At 39.9% G+C, this 17591-nt stretch overlaps 1 protein-coding gene across 2 annotated transcripts in view; it reads left to right on the forward strand.

Annotated features, from left to right (window-relative positions):
• The window catches only part of UXS1 (UDP-glucuronate decarboxylase 1), a 56883-nt gene that overhangs the window by 27713 nt on the left and 11579 nt on the right, over positions 1 to 17591 (forward strand). For both annotated transcript variants that reach the window (XM_018554145.1, XM_018554144.1), the window contains exons 7-10: positions 695 to 799; positions 2228 to 2287; positions 4226 to 4347; positions 13600 to 13719. In XM_018554145.1, the coding sequence (XP_018409647.1) occupies positions 695 to 799; positions 2228 to 2287; positions 4226 to 4347; positions 13600 to 13719 (407 nt within the window). The remainder of the gene's footprint in view (positions 1 to 694; positions 800 to 2227; positions 2288 to 4225; positions 4348 to 13599; positions 13720 to 17591) is intronic.

Raw genomic sequence — 17591 nt, forward strand, 5'->3', positions numbered from 1 at the left:
ATACTGTAATGTGTGCCTTACTGTAATCCATGGTTGTTTCCCTTCTCTTTGCTGCTCTTCCTTTTAAATCTGTATCTGTTCTCATGCTGGGCAGAACTTCTGTTTTGCAGCAGACTGCCTTGTCTCTGAAATGGATGCATGGTGTCTGTGTGTAGGTTTGCAACCTGAGCCAGCACTACCGGAAGAGGCACTCAGCTGCAAAGGGAAGTTCTCCCCTAGCATGAGAAGACATGAGGATTTAAAAGGAAGAGCAGCAAAGAGAAGGGAAACAACCATGGATTACATTAAGGCGCACATTACAGTATTGGTTTATGTTAAAAAAATCTGAGGGTTTAATGTCACTTTAAGAGAACCTCTTTTCTGCATTTGGTGCTTCTTATTTACTACAGTGAGGTAGAGCATGAATACTTTTCTGCATGCACAGATATTTGCATTATTAGACATCATCTGTATGTTTATAATGAGAGTACAGAGCCACTCTGGGAAAACAGGTTCTGGCGCAAGACAAGAATTTTCAACTTCACCTACTAGAGTACCTGGTTTCTGGGAAACAGGGAGTTTTATACAGCATTATAGCTATAGTGTACTCTGGTAATACGAAGTTATAAAGAGAAATTCTTGAGCAGGTATGATGTGTCTTTATGTGCTTTCCCTGGACTATATCCTTAATCATCCTTTGTTCTTTCTCCTACAGTGGACCAGATTTACCACTTGGCTTCTCCGGCTTCTCCTCCAAACTATATGTATAACCCCATCAAGACACTAAAAACCAACACTATTGGAACACTAAACATGTTGGGTGAGTGTGTTGAAACATGCACCTGTTTTTCTGTACATTGCCTAACCTGCTTATTTAGTAGGGCTGCAACTAATTATTATTTTCATTCATTGATTAGTTGGCCGAAAAAACATATTTTTTTCGATTTAATTGGAAAAAAAAATACCATCCTTAATTTTAAATAAAATACACAAATGCAGTGTTATAGCCTACTTCACTTCCAAACGGCATGCACAATTTTTTGCAATCTCACTGCACTGAAACGCATTGCGGTGCTGTGCGTTCCAGTGCAGGCGATCACACTGGGGGGGGGGACGCGTTTTGGGGTGCCAATGAAATAAATGGTACTACAACGCACCTTCTGCAGCAGAATTTATCAGGCCAAAACCAAAATGACTTTTTTCCCACCTTTTTATTGTATTGTAAGCAAATGGCGCTTGAATAGCTTAAGGCAGCTAATGACAGCTGCTAGTGACAAGATTCCGCAGACGGCAGCTGAATGTAAATACAGCAGGTTCTGGATGGGTGCAATAACCAGCCTGCTATTGTCCATTTCAAATTCCAATAGCCAAAAGTAGGCTGGCTATTGCACCTGCCCACTGCTTGCTGTGCCCTCCCAGTGTGGAGGAGAGAACTAGGGGATCCAACCAACTAATCTATAATGAGAATAGTTGACGACAATTCTTATTATAGATTTTCATTGGTTGCAGCGCTATTATTTAGAACTTCAAGCTAACTCCAACCACAAAAATTATGATTTTTTGTTTCAGAGTTGTGAAAGTTTGGAATCTCTGTCTAGTATTTATTCCTGTGAGATTTCCTAACTTTCTGTTGTGTCAATTAGACAGAAAAATTCCACATTTGACCATTTGTCATTGGAACAAGCGTCACCGTTATGGTGGTTTTCTTACTTGCTATTGTGTTAAATATTTTCCATCACTTTTAACAGGTCACATGGTTAAAAACCCTCTGTTACATTAAGTACTTGCAGGAAAACCACAGGAAAGTTTTTTATTTTATTTTGACACACACACAGCTTTGTATACTTTCCTTCACATTGCTTTATTGCTGCTGTATGGAAAGCATGCGACTCACAATACTCCGTCACCTGACAGGGCTGGTGCTTGGCAGTGGGCAATCATGCACCCAATGCTGCCACCTACAGACAAAGAGCCCTTAGCCCTGTGTAAGCTCCAACAAGAGCAGCCAGCATAGAGCTTAACCAGGAATGATTCTTTGTTCTTCTGGGTAACAGAATGGCGGAGGAGGTTTCTGTATCACTTTTCCTTGTGACACCAGGATGAGTAATCAGGACAGCGGAGTACAGACGGCAATAAAAGCAGGTTTTGGTTGGAAATGTCATTTGAGCTTTGTATTCTTCGTTTCTTGCATGAAGTACACATTGGAAGGTTTTGAAGAATTTAAAGAGAACTCTTTCTTGTTTTCTAGGATTAGCAAAACGCGTTGGAGCTCGCCTTCTACTGGCTTCCACGTCAGAGGTCTACGGAGGTACACACCAAATGTTTTGGTATTTTTAGTGATTACTTTTTAAAATATTTTAATGTGACTGCAAAAAAAATATTTTCTTTCTTATCCTTTTAAGTATTACAGGAATTTAGATACACACATATACTGTTGCCTACAGGAGGATCATTAACTGGCAAAAACAAATTGTGGAAAGATAACCCCCTCCTCTGCCCAGCATGCCCCAGTTTGTTTGCTAGTGTCCTAGGATAATGAACTTCTGTTTCTTCAGTTCTGCTGAAAAAAGTCTACCTGAATTTTGATAGCCTTTTTTTTCTTATAATTTTCAGCAGTGATGGCTTATTATATTATATATTACAAATCTTGTGTCCCGGATGTGTCTACTGACCATTCAAGCCCTTAAGGAACATAGTATCTTTTGGCCTTAAACTTTCATCATCAAGAATTCTATGGGAGGCTAGAGCTGTCTCAACAAAGGCGGTCTAGGAAAAGGTTGGCTAAGCCCTATCCGCCTTCATCTGCTTTTGCAATAAGTGCCCTCAGAGCCTGACTCCCAAACAGTCCATAAGGCTTGTAGTCAGAGACTCGCAGTGCACAGCTTAATGCAGGTTCCTCTCACCCCTAGACTCCTTGCTCCAGTCCAGTCCCTTTGTCAGCTCAGCCTCTGAAATTGGGCCCCATCCAGGCCACCACAGTTTTCCCTCGGATAACTGCCTCTCCGTTGGTACATCCTGGATTCTGTGATACTAGGCCTCTGCGCTGGATGATACCATTAATCTCGGTCTCACTGGCAGTCTTGCCCTGCGCTGCAGGTGAGGGTCATTTGAGAAGTGCCCGGTGTATTACTAGGCTATTGGTGGGCAGAACACTGTCCCCCTGCCACTGCTATCCTCCAACTAGATCCAGAAAGATCTATAAGACTTATGGGGACCTTTCCATTGTTTTGCCTGCAATCAGACAACTGTTTTTGCCATATTGCTAAGATTCCTGTTCTTTTTCATGGATGCTGATGCTTTACTAGATCTGGGACATCATGAGTCTTTCTAGACCTAGAACTTGAGGTCAAAGATGGGCAGGATTTGTTCCTGGTCTAAACTTTAAAGGGCCCACTTAAAAAAAATAAAATAATAAAAATACAAATCTTTAAAAAATGAATATAGCATATACACTCGTATAATTGTTGCACAAGGTATTTTGTAATTTAATGTTATTAAATATTACCTTTTTAGAACTGTAGCCACTGCAATGTTTTTTAAATCTGTCCCCATTCTCTCATCTGCGTCAATATTTACAGACCGTGTGATGAGTGCTACCGAGAGGTCAGGACTTGTTTTCCTGAACCTGCCACCTGAAATAGTGCCTGTTTTATCACTTTGTAGCCAATGCTTGAATAGAAACTGTGACAAAACAAGGTACATAATTAACACAGGGATGACATTTTCAGAAAAAAAAGAGCTAGTCTAGCTTCATAACATGGCATTTTGAAAAGGTCAACTTTAAATTTCCAGATCTACTCTGGCAAAATCCTTGACGCTGTCTATCAGATTGCTGTCATACTTTTAATATGTCGGAGGCCAGAAAGCATAGTGAACAGCAGAACATGTCAGTTGTGTTTGCTGCAGCATTATGATACCTACTGCTTTGTATGAATCTCTCGTTAGGCATATTTTACATAGCACTGCTGATTGGGCATTTGCAAAACAATTACTAGAGTAATTGTACAAGTTCTGACTTGTGCTGTCTGCTGAATGATTGCTAAATAGAAATGTTTCCTAATGGTCATTTGTGGGTTCCTTATATTCAATATAATGCTACAGTAAAATATATATACTTCTGCTTATGTAGAAAGCAGTCATTCTGGTCTTTACCATGTTTCATGGTATACTGTAATACAAGCTTATGATGGCATAAATATTTTGAAAGCATATCTGCATACTGACTTTTTTGTTTTTGTCTTTACAGATCCTGAAGTACATCCTCAAAATGAAGACTACTGGGGACATGTGAACCCCATTGGTCCCCGTGCCTGTTATGATGAAGGGAAGAGAGTAGCAGAAACAATGTGCTATGCTTACATGAAACAGGTTAGATGTTTGTTGGTTCTGTATAAAACCTTCAAGTGGAACTTAACTCAAAAAGGGAAGGTTTACTATGTTATAGGGAAAATTTAGGAAATGTTAATTGTGCCTGAATAGTTCTCCTGAAAAAATTACTCTCTTCTGGAATTCCTCTTGGAAAATGGCAATGACTTGGTATGCATGTTATGTTCCTGGTTCTTGTCCCTACAGCATCGTTGCTTTATATCTGCTCGTTGCACCAGAGATGTCAAGCGTGAGCATAGATTAATGTTACCTCAGCATGGTTCATTGAAAAGAGGATTGTTGATCTACAGATTGTGGGTGGGACGTAGTTAAGGCACAAGTATAATTAAAGGTGTAGCATAATATTTTACATGGTAATTAAATTTACCTTCCTAGCAGAATTTGCACTATTGTGCAGCCCAAAAAGAGCACCTCTCAGTCTTCCCTGCTTTTTACACTTTTGTTTGTTCTGCAGAAAGAATGTATGTATTGTCTGCTTCATAAAATTATCTTATAAGGACATCGTAGTATAAATTGGCTTCTCTGTTAAAGTAGAACTATGTTCAAACTTAAAATTCGCATATGTGTGGTAGACTAACTATACCAGCTGACTTGGCGCTCTGTTTTTCTAAATGATCCTCCCGTTCAGCATGGTCTATCAGGTTGCTGGAGAAATCCAGCTTCCCTGCTCCGCTCACCTGAAAAAAGATATACATTCTTTGATTTAAGACTTTGGGGGCAATTCCCTTTGGACCATGATTTATGTTAATTACATTTTAGGTGTAACATGAAGCATGGTCACATTCTCCGGTGCCCCACTTTATTTGATCTTCAGATGTTGGAGAGTAGAGTAATACAGAGGCTAGAAAGATTAAATGTAAACCAATCCCCAGGACCTGACTGGTTACATCCGAGGGTACTAAAGGAACTTAGCCAGGTCAAGGCCAGACCCTTGTACATCATTTTAATGGACACTATAATGACAGGTATGGTACCAGCTGATTGTCAGAAAGCGAATGTGGTACCAATATATGAAAAGAAGTACACTGGGTAACTACAGGCCTGTCAGCTTAACGTCAATAGTGTACACAATATTCAAAGGCATGATTATGGACTACATGAAGTATTTTGGAAATAAAACTGGTATCATAAGTAGTAACAAACCTGTCTTCAGGACCGTTCTTACCAGACCAATATATTATCATTGTATGAGGAAGTCAGCATTAATCTAGACCGAGGAATGCCAGTAGACGTGGTGTATCTGGACTTTGCAAAAGCATTCGACACAGTACCCCACAAACGTTTACTTCATAAACTAATCTATTATCAGTTTGGATGAAATTGTATGTACATGGGTGGATAATTGGCTGCAAGAAAGGATCCAGAGGGTAGTATAAAATGGGTCATTTTCTAAGTGGGCAAAGGTTGTGAGTGGCCTGCCCCAGGGTTCAGTCCTGGGACCGAACCTGTTCATCTTATTCATCCACGATATAGAGATTGGTATAAATGGTTCTGTTTTTTGCGGACGATACGAAACTGTGTAGGGCAGTAAATCCCGAACAGGAGATATTTGCACTTCAACAGGATCTAAATAAAATTGAGGTATGGGCTACAAGATGGCAACTGCGATTTAATGTTGAAAAATATATATATGGACATGGGAGCGAATAACATGTGCGCAAACTACTACTTGGGCTGGGGGGCGGGCGGGCTAAATTAGGGAAGTATGACCTGGAAAAAGACCAAGACGTGGGGGTGCTATAGATCACAGATTTGGCAATGGTTAGCAATGCCAAGCAGCAGCCAGTAAAGCAAAATACTGGTGTGCATTAAAAGAGGGATTGTAGCAAGGTATAAAAGAGTAATACTTCCACTTTATAAATCATTGGTTCGGCCTCAACTGGAGTATGCGGTGCCGTTTTGGTCGCCAACTCAGGAAAGATGTCCTTGAGTTGGAGAGAGTTCAGCAAAGGGCTGCAAAATGTATTAAAGGGATGGAAGGCCTGAGTTTTGAAGATCGCCTTCAAAATTGAAACTTATTCACCATAGAAAAGAGGCGCTTAAGAAGGGACCTTATTGCAGTCTTCAAATAATCAATGAGGACCACAATAGTCGGGGGGGGAGGGTTGGGGGAATGTTTAATCCGAAAACTGATTTGAGAACACGGGGACACAACAGGAGGTTGGAGGAAAGGGGGTTCATCTTAGAATTCGTAGGGGTTTTTTTTCTACTGTGAGAGTTGTGAAATTGTGGAATTCCCTTCCACAGGTGGTGGTCTCCGCTGATAACGTTGATAAATTCAAGATACTTCTGGATGAGTTTCTTATTTCACTTTTTATATACAAAATATGGGAAGTGTTAGAGCCAAATAAATACAGACACAATCAGGTACACTCATAGGTTGAACTGGAAGGACCCTTGTCGTCAACCTTACCTACTATGTTACCATGTTCTTCCCACAGTATTCTGTTTATAATTTAATTCATTCACAGGCTCTGTGAATGAGAAGGTCAAAAGTCCTATCCGCTAGTCCAGGGGTGCCCATTAGGTAGATCGTGATCTACCAGTAGCTCTCACAGCTGATGCTGGTAGATCACGAAGGGTGTGAATGGTGGCCCCTATATTCTATTTTGGTATATTTATTTAGCTGTGCACACATGATTACCCATTAGCCTGAGTCTGCTGAGCCAAGCTCCCTGACACCTTTCTGGTGGATGAAGTGCTATGTATTACATCAAAGAATATTCGTTTACACAGCCTGTTGCACTGTTTGCAAAATACAGCAAGGTGAGCCAGGAGAGAGGGTGAAGAGAGACAGCCAGGGGAGAGAGCAAGGAGAGACAGCCAAGAGAGCGAGAAGAGACGGCCAGGAGAGAAAACGACGAATGACAGCCAGGAGAGAGAGAGCGAGGAGAGACGGCCAGGAGAGAGAGGAGAGACAGCCAGGAGAATGAACAAGGAGAGAGAGAGCGAAGGAGGTTTTTTCCCGTTGGTAGATCTCATGTAGCTCGTCATTTGAAAAGTAGATCTTAACACAAAAATTGTGGGCACCCCTGCGCTAGTCCATTTATTCCTTCTGCAGGGACTTGTGTATTGCAGCTGGGATCCCTTATGGTGGTTGCAATCCTTTGCAGGCTGAAGTACAAAAAATTTACTTTATTTTTTTTTTCATTGCGTGGGCATTTTAGAAAAATATAGCCAAAAGCTTCTATGGAGAAAAAGGAAATAGAAACAAGTGTGACAAAAAGTTAAACGGGAAAGAAGCTACTTTGCTTGGGGACAATGGAGGGAAATCTGAATGATAGGTTATTGTGCCTAGAAGGACCCTACATATTCCACAACTGCCAGTCTCTGCTTTTCAGCTTGTCCTCTGACTCACTTTGTGTTTTTTTTTGTTTTTTTTGTATGAATGTAGGGAAGTTTTTGCTGTCATTGCTTTTCTTTTATGTTTTGATTACCTTTTCTGTTTTGTCATACTGATCTCAGTTGAAGAAAATAATTCACTCTGAATTCTGATTGTCCCCTTTAACAAAAATCAAGTGGCCACATGCTTCGGCTTTTGTTTGTGACCAGCACTAGAGGAAGCCTTAAAGGAGAAGCATACTGAGAGCTGACGTGTGACTCTGAAGGTGTTACGTTCTGGCTCTATAGATAAAGAGCTGATCACTCATCTCACGGTCTTCTCCATGCAGTGAGCGGTGACCGCCAGTCACCATTCCCTGCAGGGATTCCCCACTCCCTTTTCCTGCAGCACTCATTAGAGGGACAGACAGGAAAGGGGAAGAGCTATTTGTCAATCAGGAAGCGGGTTGAATCCTCACAATGTTGATCGGGATCCTTCCCGGCTGCAGTGCGGCTCTGCACTTTTAGCAAATAAAGGCCAGTAGTCCACTAGATGCTGACTTTGGGTCACAGGAATTCATTAGTAAATGTACTCATTTGACCCAAAACAAGGCTAAAACCAAATAAAAAGATTTGCTTTAGTTCTCTTTGAAGCATTGTTTTCTCAAGTAAAGTAAGTATTTCAGCCCTTTCTTTTACACCTCATCCATTCCAGCTAAACAGTCAGCATTGGTTTAGGTTAATACAGGTATTCCTCACTTAACGACCGAGTTCCGTTCCTACGACCAGGTCGTTAAACGAATTGGTCGTTAAGTGAGGAACTCTATACAGTACTGTACTGCATTAGTACAGTACTGTATAGCGTTGCCGATGTACAGTACTGAACAGTGTACTGTACATCGGGCAATGAAAATACTCACGGGGACGCGCTGTGAAGAACGGAGGACGTCACTTCCCCCGGCGACACGTCGCACTGGCGCTGACGCGCGAGGTCGGAGGTCGCTCGGAGGACGGTCGTAAGTGCGAGTGGTCGCAAAACAGGTAAGTCGTTAAGCGAGGAGTATCTGTATACAGTATAACTGTAGGATCATGTTAAAAGTGCCATCCAAATATGTCCATTCATGGATCCTCCAGGTCCCCAATGACTGGCATCTATTGATGACTGTTTTAGGTAGTAAGGGCTATCCGTTGTATTCTTTCTTTGCTAGACTTGTCCCTTCTGGAATCCCATTTGTTGCTCCTTTTTTTTTTTTTATTCTTATTTTCCATTCATTCTGAGCATTTGCTGCAAAGTGCTGAGTGAATGCCGAGCAATAAGAGGTGACAAGTGATCAGAATTTGATGCTGTCTGTGGGATAAGCAAAATGACATCGGCATTTAATAAATCAGTTGACTGTTTGTAACAGGTGTCCTGACCATTTTAGCAAATAAGTAATTCAAGCTGTCTGAATTCTGGGATGTAGATTGACATTTCAACCCTCATGTATTTAGCTCTTGGAGAGAAACAGTAATCAGTTTCCTTCTCATTGCTTACATTGTTTTGGTTTTTATTATTGTGGAATATTTAGCTGATTAACTAGTGGAGTCAATATGAATAAGCTGCATAAAAACATTTTAGAGTTCATGGTTTTCATAGGTGTGTAGTATTTTTACATGCCACTTAATTGGGTAATCCTTTTTATATTTGTGTGTGTGTGTGTCACATGGTAAAACATATGTTAGGCAGTCAGACCATTGCTTAACCTTTGTCCACTGGTAATAGTTATGCAATGCATACATTGTGTTGTGATTGCGTGGTATAAAATCTTGGTGAAATATTAATAATAGGTTGGTGTCTGAATTATATTTAGATTTAATAGACAGTGCCTCCAGCCGATTACGGCAAATAATAAATAACTTAATAAACAGTATGAATTCAGTTCAGACACTTGATAATACACCCCAAACCATTTCCCTGAGTTCTTTGAGCTTATGGTGATTTCTTACCACAATATATAAATATCTCCCAATTACACTAATCAAAATAATTTATTATTATACGAGTATAATCATATATTTCTGTACAAAACAAATTACTGGTGATTACAATTCAAATACCCAATCAAAGAAATAAATGGAAATAAATTATCAGAAAAATAAAAATACCTGGACACCTTTTTAAGATTGTTTCTTACTCTCCGTGGCCATAGGAAAGAAAGAGACCTATCTCAAAAGTAAATATTCCCTTGTGATCCTAACGATTTCTGAAGATGATAGGTTTACTAGTATAATAGGGACAACAAGCAAAACAGGCTAGTATACTTACAATGGCAACGAGTTACATACAAATCTGTGCCCAATTTAACCATACACAATACAATCTCAGGAATAAAATAGAGAAATATATGAAAAATTATCACAAGAATTCACCCTGCACACTTAGAATTGTAAAAAAAACAAAACATAAAATGTAATCGCTATGATTTCACGGTAAAGAAAGTTAATTCTTCATATATAATCAATATCTCACCAATCCTTCAAAAGAAAATGTTCAGAGTCTTATTGGATGAGATGATGGCTCGTTTTAGGCAGCAAGGGTTAAGTCTTTAGGGATGGTCAATGAGTGACAGTCCTTTTGTTATATCCAGGAAGTTTTCTTCAGACTCTTCCTTCTCCCCCTTTTTTTCCTCCTCTTTCTTCCTCCTTTTGGTATTTTATATGGTTTGAAAGCATTGTTCGTATTGGCGACTCCCCAACCACTATTTACTTTCTTCCAATTGATCAGTTCAGAAATGGTAGTTGATTGGTTATTTCACTCGTATCGTTTGCATTCAGTTGAGTAAGCCTTGGATGTGTATGATAACTTACTCAACCTCAGACAATGATCATAGGTAATCTCATTCTTGGAACAATCGGGTGGATTAACTGTCTTGGAGTTTGTAAGGGTTTTTTTGTTAATTTTTCATTTGTAGTTGTGATATCCCTAGCCTTTGTATTTCTTGATTAAACACTTGTAATTATTGACCTTGACGTTAAGTTTCTCTCAGTATTGTCAATTGTGGTTTTATGATTATCTAATCCTTAGATTTCATTTGCAATGTTTTACCTCTTTGAATCAGTTTAGTTGTACAAAGGCTGGTTCCTGAAGGGTTTCTCTGGTATTGTTTGTGTATTGCTTAATTTGTACACAATAGGCTATTTTGGTTGATTAATTTATCTGTCCAGCACAAAAGTTTGATTTTTAGTTTCTGTACAAGTCATAGTTCATCAGTTTTTGTAATTTTATATATAAATACCCTGACAATTGTTATATATTGGGTGTCCTCTCATATTTTGAGATCCCCTTTCAAACATATCTGGTAACCATATTTTCATAATTTCAATCATACATCACATAGTATGCCTGACCCTGCTACATTCTAGTGATTTTGACACTTTCTCTCTTGGCAAGTAGTAGGGAACAGGTGGTGTGTGGCACAAAGATATGCTTCAAGTATTTAATTACACTCTTCATTTTGTTAATGTTTTATTTATGTAAGTGCACCAGGTATGTGAACAGAAAGGGAGCTCAATTTGTGGCTCTAGGACTTGACTTTAAAGTGTCCTCATCCTGAAACGGAATCATTAGAAATGTGAATCCAAATAAAGGGCCAGTGTATTTAACATGAAAGTTACTTGATGTATAAAGGTATTTTAACATTAACTGATATGTACAGTATATGATAGTTCTTTTACCTGTAGAAAAAATGTAAATGGGATTTACTCTGCTTGCTGTTCTGTTTCTAAAGCTGGTAATACGCTGGCAGACTATTTTTTTTTCCCTTAACCCTGTAGGCTGAACAAAGAAAAATCTAGCAGATTGTTCCATTCATGCTAAGCGCTCATTCAGAAGTGTGTGCACGTCCATACGGCATGCATGCCTGTAAAATTACCCAATCCCTGACGGGACAGGAGGGAGGATGCAATTGCACACGGTCACACGCACATCTGAAACTGCACATCCGTGCAAGTCCAGGTGCCCACACTTGGATGCACACTGTCTGCGTCCAAGTGCAGGCACCCGGACCCGCACAGGTGTGCATGTAATAACGTGCAGCCGTGACCTCACCATAGGAAGGATAGACTGCTGCAAGCAGTTATGCACAGCACCTGTCCCTTCTGGGATCGGGCCTTTTTACGTACGTGCGTGAGCCCTAAATGGCCTGATGGATGAATCTCCTGCTGCAGCTATTGTATTGTGATAACCAGCACCCCCCGCTGTTAGAATATATGAACAGGGACTGTAGCTGATTGGCTGCAGTAACTTTTAGGCCAAATTTTTTCGCCGTGGCTCCTTCAATAAAAGTCAATTACTCATTCAAGTTTGTTGAGCTGTCAGGGCCATGCACTATTACAATTTTGGCCAATTCTTGTGAATGTGCCAGCCTTAGCCACTATAGGCTAAATGACTCCTCACAGTGCCACTGTGTTCCTAAATATGTACACTATTGATAAATTGCTAAAACATTTTTTTTTTTTTTCCAAGCCATTATTAATCAGCTATATACTTAATTTTTTTTCATGTGAATTACCTCAGGGGAGTGAATGTCTTCTACCTCATGTATTTTTCACTTCAACTGGAAGATTTCTGCTGTCAACAGCTACTGGTAGATTCATGCTGGATATTGAAATTCCTGGAAGACTTTCCAGTTAGCAACTCAAAACACAAAAATTTCCCAGCCCAACTACTAGCTAGTCTGCAACAAAACAAATGACCCAACTGCACAACTTTTTGCAAAAAATATGTGGAAGCCACACTGCCTCATCAAGGCTCCTCTGTGTAGTGTGGTCCCAACTCTAATGTCACTTTTACTATGCTCCAATACGGAGACTCACAAAAATTAAAGTCAAACAAATTAAATGATGCCTCTTGATCCGATCATCATCATCTTTCCAGTAGTTTTCAGGAGTCCCTCCAGCGCTGGTGCAGGTCTCTGATCCAGCGCTGACTCCTGTCCCACAGAGTCTGTGCTTCCTGCATTGACTTACCCTGTGCTTCTCCTCCTCTTCTCCCGGCTGAAGATCTCCACTGCACATCCCCCCCATGATCTTTTTGCAGCCGCCAGAGAATCTTCGGACGAGAGCGCGCTGCAGAGGCACGGGTAAGTTTCTAGTTTTTTTTTTTTTAATGTTTTTGCATATATGCAAAAAGCCACGAGGGTTTCATTGTTCTTTAAGCAGTTGATACATTGAATGCAGGTATGCCAGGAGGGAGCCCTTTCCTACCGCAATCCGAAATGCACGCTCGGGCCCCCTTTATACAGCCAAGCTAAAGATACATGGCAACCGCACAATTTATAACTAGTCTATGTAGCAAGGTGCACATGGAAGAGCTTACAACAATGCAGTTAGAGAATGAGGTGTATATACTACTGTTCTCTGCAACAGTTCTGTTGTCGCCGGGGTCATCCTGTCTTTTGTTCCTGTGGAACAAGACTACAATATTCAGTTATCCGGGGATTCCTTGCTGAGCGCCACTATCAGAGATGTGGCAATTCACCCGAAAAAGTATTTTTTTATATATATATATATATGAGTACGGAAAGGTTAAAACTTTTTTAGGGATTTTTTATTTTGCTGTTGTGATGTTCCTGTCATGAAGACCCAAATTCCCCTAATTTTTTATCCTGCTGTCACTGGAGCAGGATGTGAGGGGACATCTCCCTAGTGGGATCAGAGCCCGCAATAGACACTTGACAAAAATTCACCATTCCCTAATCTATTTTAAAACAAAAACACTTGTTGGCCTTGTCATAGGAGAGGTTATTACCTTGTGGACATATTCTGAAATAATCTAGCTTTATATGTGCCGTTGTTTTATATATTTCTATATATATTGGATACAGCTACTTATATTATTCCACTCTTACTCTGAACTTTTGTCTTTCTTAACAGGAAGGTGTGGAGGTCAGAGTGGCTCGGATATTTAATACATTTGGCCCCCGCATGCATATGAATGATGGAAGAGTCGTCAGTAACTTTATTCTGCAGGCGCTTCAGGGAGAACCTTTAACTGTACGTACATTATGCTGTCACTACAAAGTACTGTAACTAGACACTGGAAGGTGTATCTGACATGCAGGTCATTCCATGGCCTATATTTGCTTTAGTCTTGCATGCTGCAGTTTTTGGGTAATGAATGGCATTGTATAAAAGGTTCCTACTATTGCAGCTGTTTGCTGTTGAATGTGAAAGCAAATTATTACTTGCTGTGGACAAATATATGGTTTCCCTAGGTAGAGTATTATGCATCTGTTGTAGGGTGACCATCCAGGCGTTATAAGCATTCTGCTTATTTTTTTTTTAGATTGGCGGTATTAAATGAATAACAGTTTGGAAATGTACATGCTAGTTTCATTACTTCTAATACTTGTTTTCTTTTTTAAACAGTGGCTGGGAAAATGTGTTCTTGCTTTTTTTTTTTTTTAAATGCCTTCCTCCTTAAATGTGTAGAAAGAGTAAATCCTTTATTAGTTTGTAAACTTGAATTGAGCAAAGCACTATGTTCAAATTGCAGGACCCATCACAAGCAACGAGACTTCATCTTGTTACTGTGGGGTGCTGTGTATGAAAACCAGTAACTTAAAGGAGAACTATGGGGTTAGGGCTTTTCCCCATAGTTCTTCTAAGGGTAACGGGAGGACACAAGCTAGCGTCCTCCCGTCACAATTATGTCTGGATCCGCCCAGGGGCGTGAGTGACAGCTGGCTCTGCCTATCTAGAGGCAGAGCCAGCTGTACCCTCCCCCGTCTGTTCCGCCAGTGAGCGCTGGGGGAGGGGGGAATCCAGTCCCTCCCCTGTCACGGCTCTCTGCCGTGACAGGATCGAGAAGTGAGCGAACGCCGGTATGTGTTCACTCACTTTCCGATCTACTGAGCCGACCTGTGACAGTTTCATTGTCACAGGTCGGCTAGAACTATTAGGATGAGTGAAAAGCACTCACCTCATAGTTCTCCTTTTAAGGCTTGTGCTCAGGTATTTCCAAGTGTATCTAGACCCAAAAACAAAATGTATGTATATATATCTATATAGATGTATATATTGCATCTTGCCAATCCCTAAATGTGGTAGCTGCCTTCATTTTCTTTTTGTTTAGACTTTTATTCCTTTATTTTCACCTGGTCCGGCCAGTAACACACTTTCTGTCCAAGAGTGACTCCAATCTGGAGGAGCGGCAGGGCCACCCTTGGACAGCAGCATTGTCAATCTGTGTAGAGGGTAGTGTTAAGCTGGCCGTACACATTACAATTATCTGCAGATTTTCTATGGTCTGATGGAAAAAGTGCAACAGATTCCTCCATCTATGCTAAACTGTGTGGATGGAGGAATCTCCCACTGGGACAAGGTCTAGTTGGCCCCCTGCTGGCTCTCAAAATACCCGAACAATCTGATTGGATGCAGACATTGTTCAGGTATTTTGAGAGCCAGCGGGGCAGACTAGCAAGATACTGTAGCTTGGCCCAGTGGGAGACTTCTCCATGAACGCAGTTTAGCGTAGATGGAGGAATTTGTTGCACTTTTTGCATCTGACCATAGAAAACCTGCAGATAGGTAAATTACCACCTTTTAGAGCAAGTCAATCTAAATCTGCTAGTGCATCTAACAAATTTAAGCCAAACTCCAGCTAGCACATTTTAATCAGTTACATCAATTTTATTTTTTCGGTTAAAAGAGAATGCATACATTAATAAAAGCTGACCATTGAAAGCACCTCTGTCAGTGTTAAAGGGTTTGTCTCAACCCTCTATCTGCCACTGTTGTTGGACAGCTTGGTCTGTTAAATGAAGTTGAAAAATAACAGACTTACTGGTGAAAGGTGTAGTAAAGCAAGCCGTGTGAAATATGATAGATGGCTAGCATGCATACAGACACAGACACCCTTTTCAACTCCATGTGAAAAATCTTGAAACTACAAATTATCTGACTCATCCAGACAACAGCAGTTCTCGTAGTGGTGCTTGTAGCCCTGCAAGAGAGCAGAGATTTCGGTCAAAGTCTGCTAGAGAAGTATTCAGCATTTTCATTTACAGGGTGCTGCTGTCTAAATAATGTTAACCTAGCGACTGGTCACTTCTTCCTGAAATGTGAAAGTCAGTATTTCAGACGTGCTTGCTTAACTTTTTTTTTCCCTATGGGTAAATATAGTGTAAATTGTGCATAGCATATATGACTACAATAATGTTTTTGATAGATATAGGGATAGAGATATTTATGACTTCCTCATTTTACATCCTAGCTCGTCCATAACGTTGTTATAGAGGTTTTAGATTTGCCATTCCAATGACTGCTCAACTGCTGAATAACGGTCAAGATAAGATATAGGCCATACAGGGCGTGCTTTGTTTGCCTGAGTAAGCTGCCTCATGGACTTCTATTGTGAGAACTAGCACTAAAGTACAACCATTAGAAGAGCCTGTGTTTGCAGTTTGTAAATATGTTAATATAATTAAATATTACTCTGCTCTACCTACTCCTAATCTTTAAACCTGAAAAAATGCCACTGCTCTGATTACCTTATTAAAATAATAGTCATTTACTTTAATGCCTTTATTTGCTTAGTGCTCACTATTAAGCAAAACAATTATCCTTATTATAAATAGAAATCTAACACTATACAATTCTTATTTGTGTATATAAGGTACTGTAAAACAAGATATTGTGATGGTAATATTATGTTTCACAGTACTTTATGTAGACAAATAAGGAGACCGCTTATTGTATAGTGTTAGATTGTTAATTATAATATAAAAAAATAGTATTTAGTACTAGTAAGCACTAGGCAATTCTACTTAATATTGAGTAAATATGGCACTCCCCATGAGCATATGTAATTTCAGACTATACACAGAAACAAGGTTTATTAAAAGTGATTTAGTCACCTGAAGGTAAACTCAAGTTTATATTGAAAAAGGTGCATTGAAAAGACTATACATTCCCTTGACAACTAGCCTTGCTCTGAATTTAAACCTAATTCATTACTCCATACAAACCAATGAGATCAAAATAACTGGTTGTCCTGTTCCTCCACTTTGTACATTCCCCACACTGTCATATTGCATTAGCTCATTTAAAGGAAACTTGCCATGAGGGAAACGGGGAGGCTGCTACTGCTGCCATCTCCTTGTGAAAATGCTAATTGTCTGGCATACTCATTCTACTGTTTGACTACTTTAAATGTCCTCATCTCCATACCTGTTCTGAGCAGTGATTTAAGAAAGTGGGTTAGTGTAATGGCCAGGAAATCACATTTTTCAGGGGTTGTCGGTCATAGTAGGCATGAATTTGAAACCTGTTGTCGAAGTTGTAAACTGGTAATGCTGTGTTTATGTAATGTCTCCCTCTTGTGGTCAAAATAATGTGTGTCCTTAAAATGTCAAACTATATGCAAAAATGAATAAATGCCCTCTATTCTAAACCATCGACGGCGGTCCGCGTTAACAATGCAATATCAGACGACTTTCTTCTTCGTAATGGAACAAGACAGGGTTGTCCACTGCCCCCATTATTTATACTTGCTTTAGAACCATTCATACGTCAAGTGAGGTTTAATCCTACTCTATTAGGTTTGGTAACATCCTCTCATCAACATAAAGTTGCGGCCTATGCAGACGATCTTATAAGAGAGGTGGATCGCTATGGAGATTTATCCAATTTTAAAGTTACCTTTAAAAAATCGGAAATACTTAATGTTCACCTTTCAACAACCAGGTAGGAAGCGCTATGTTCCAATTTTTTAAGTTTAAATGGGCCACAGAGGCTATTACATGGGAACAAAAATTGCATCTAAGCTGGAGGATATATTTTTAAAATGAATTTTCCACCTTTTTATTATACGCGATTAAGGATTTGTATACATGATTTGGCAGGAATGCCGTTCTTAAGATGAG

This window comes from Nanorana parkeri, unplaced genomic scaffold (genome assembly GCF_000935625.1).
Source record: "Nanorana parkeri isolate BGI_ZX_2015 unplaced genomic scaffold, ASM93562v1 scaffold143, whole genome shotgun sequence".
NCBI lineage: Eukaryota > Metazoa > Chordata > Amphibia > Anura > Dicroglossidae > Nanorana > Nanorana parkeri.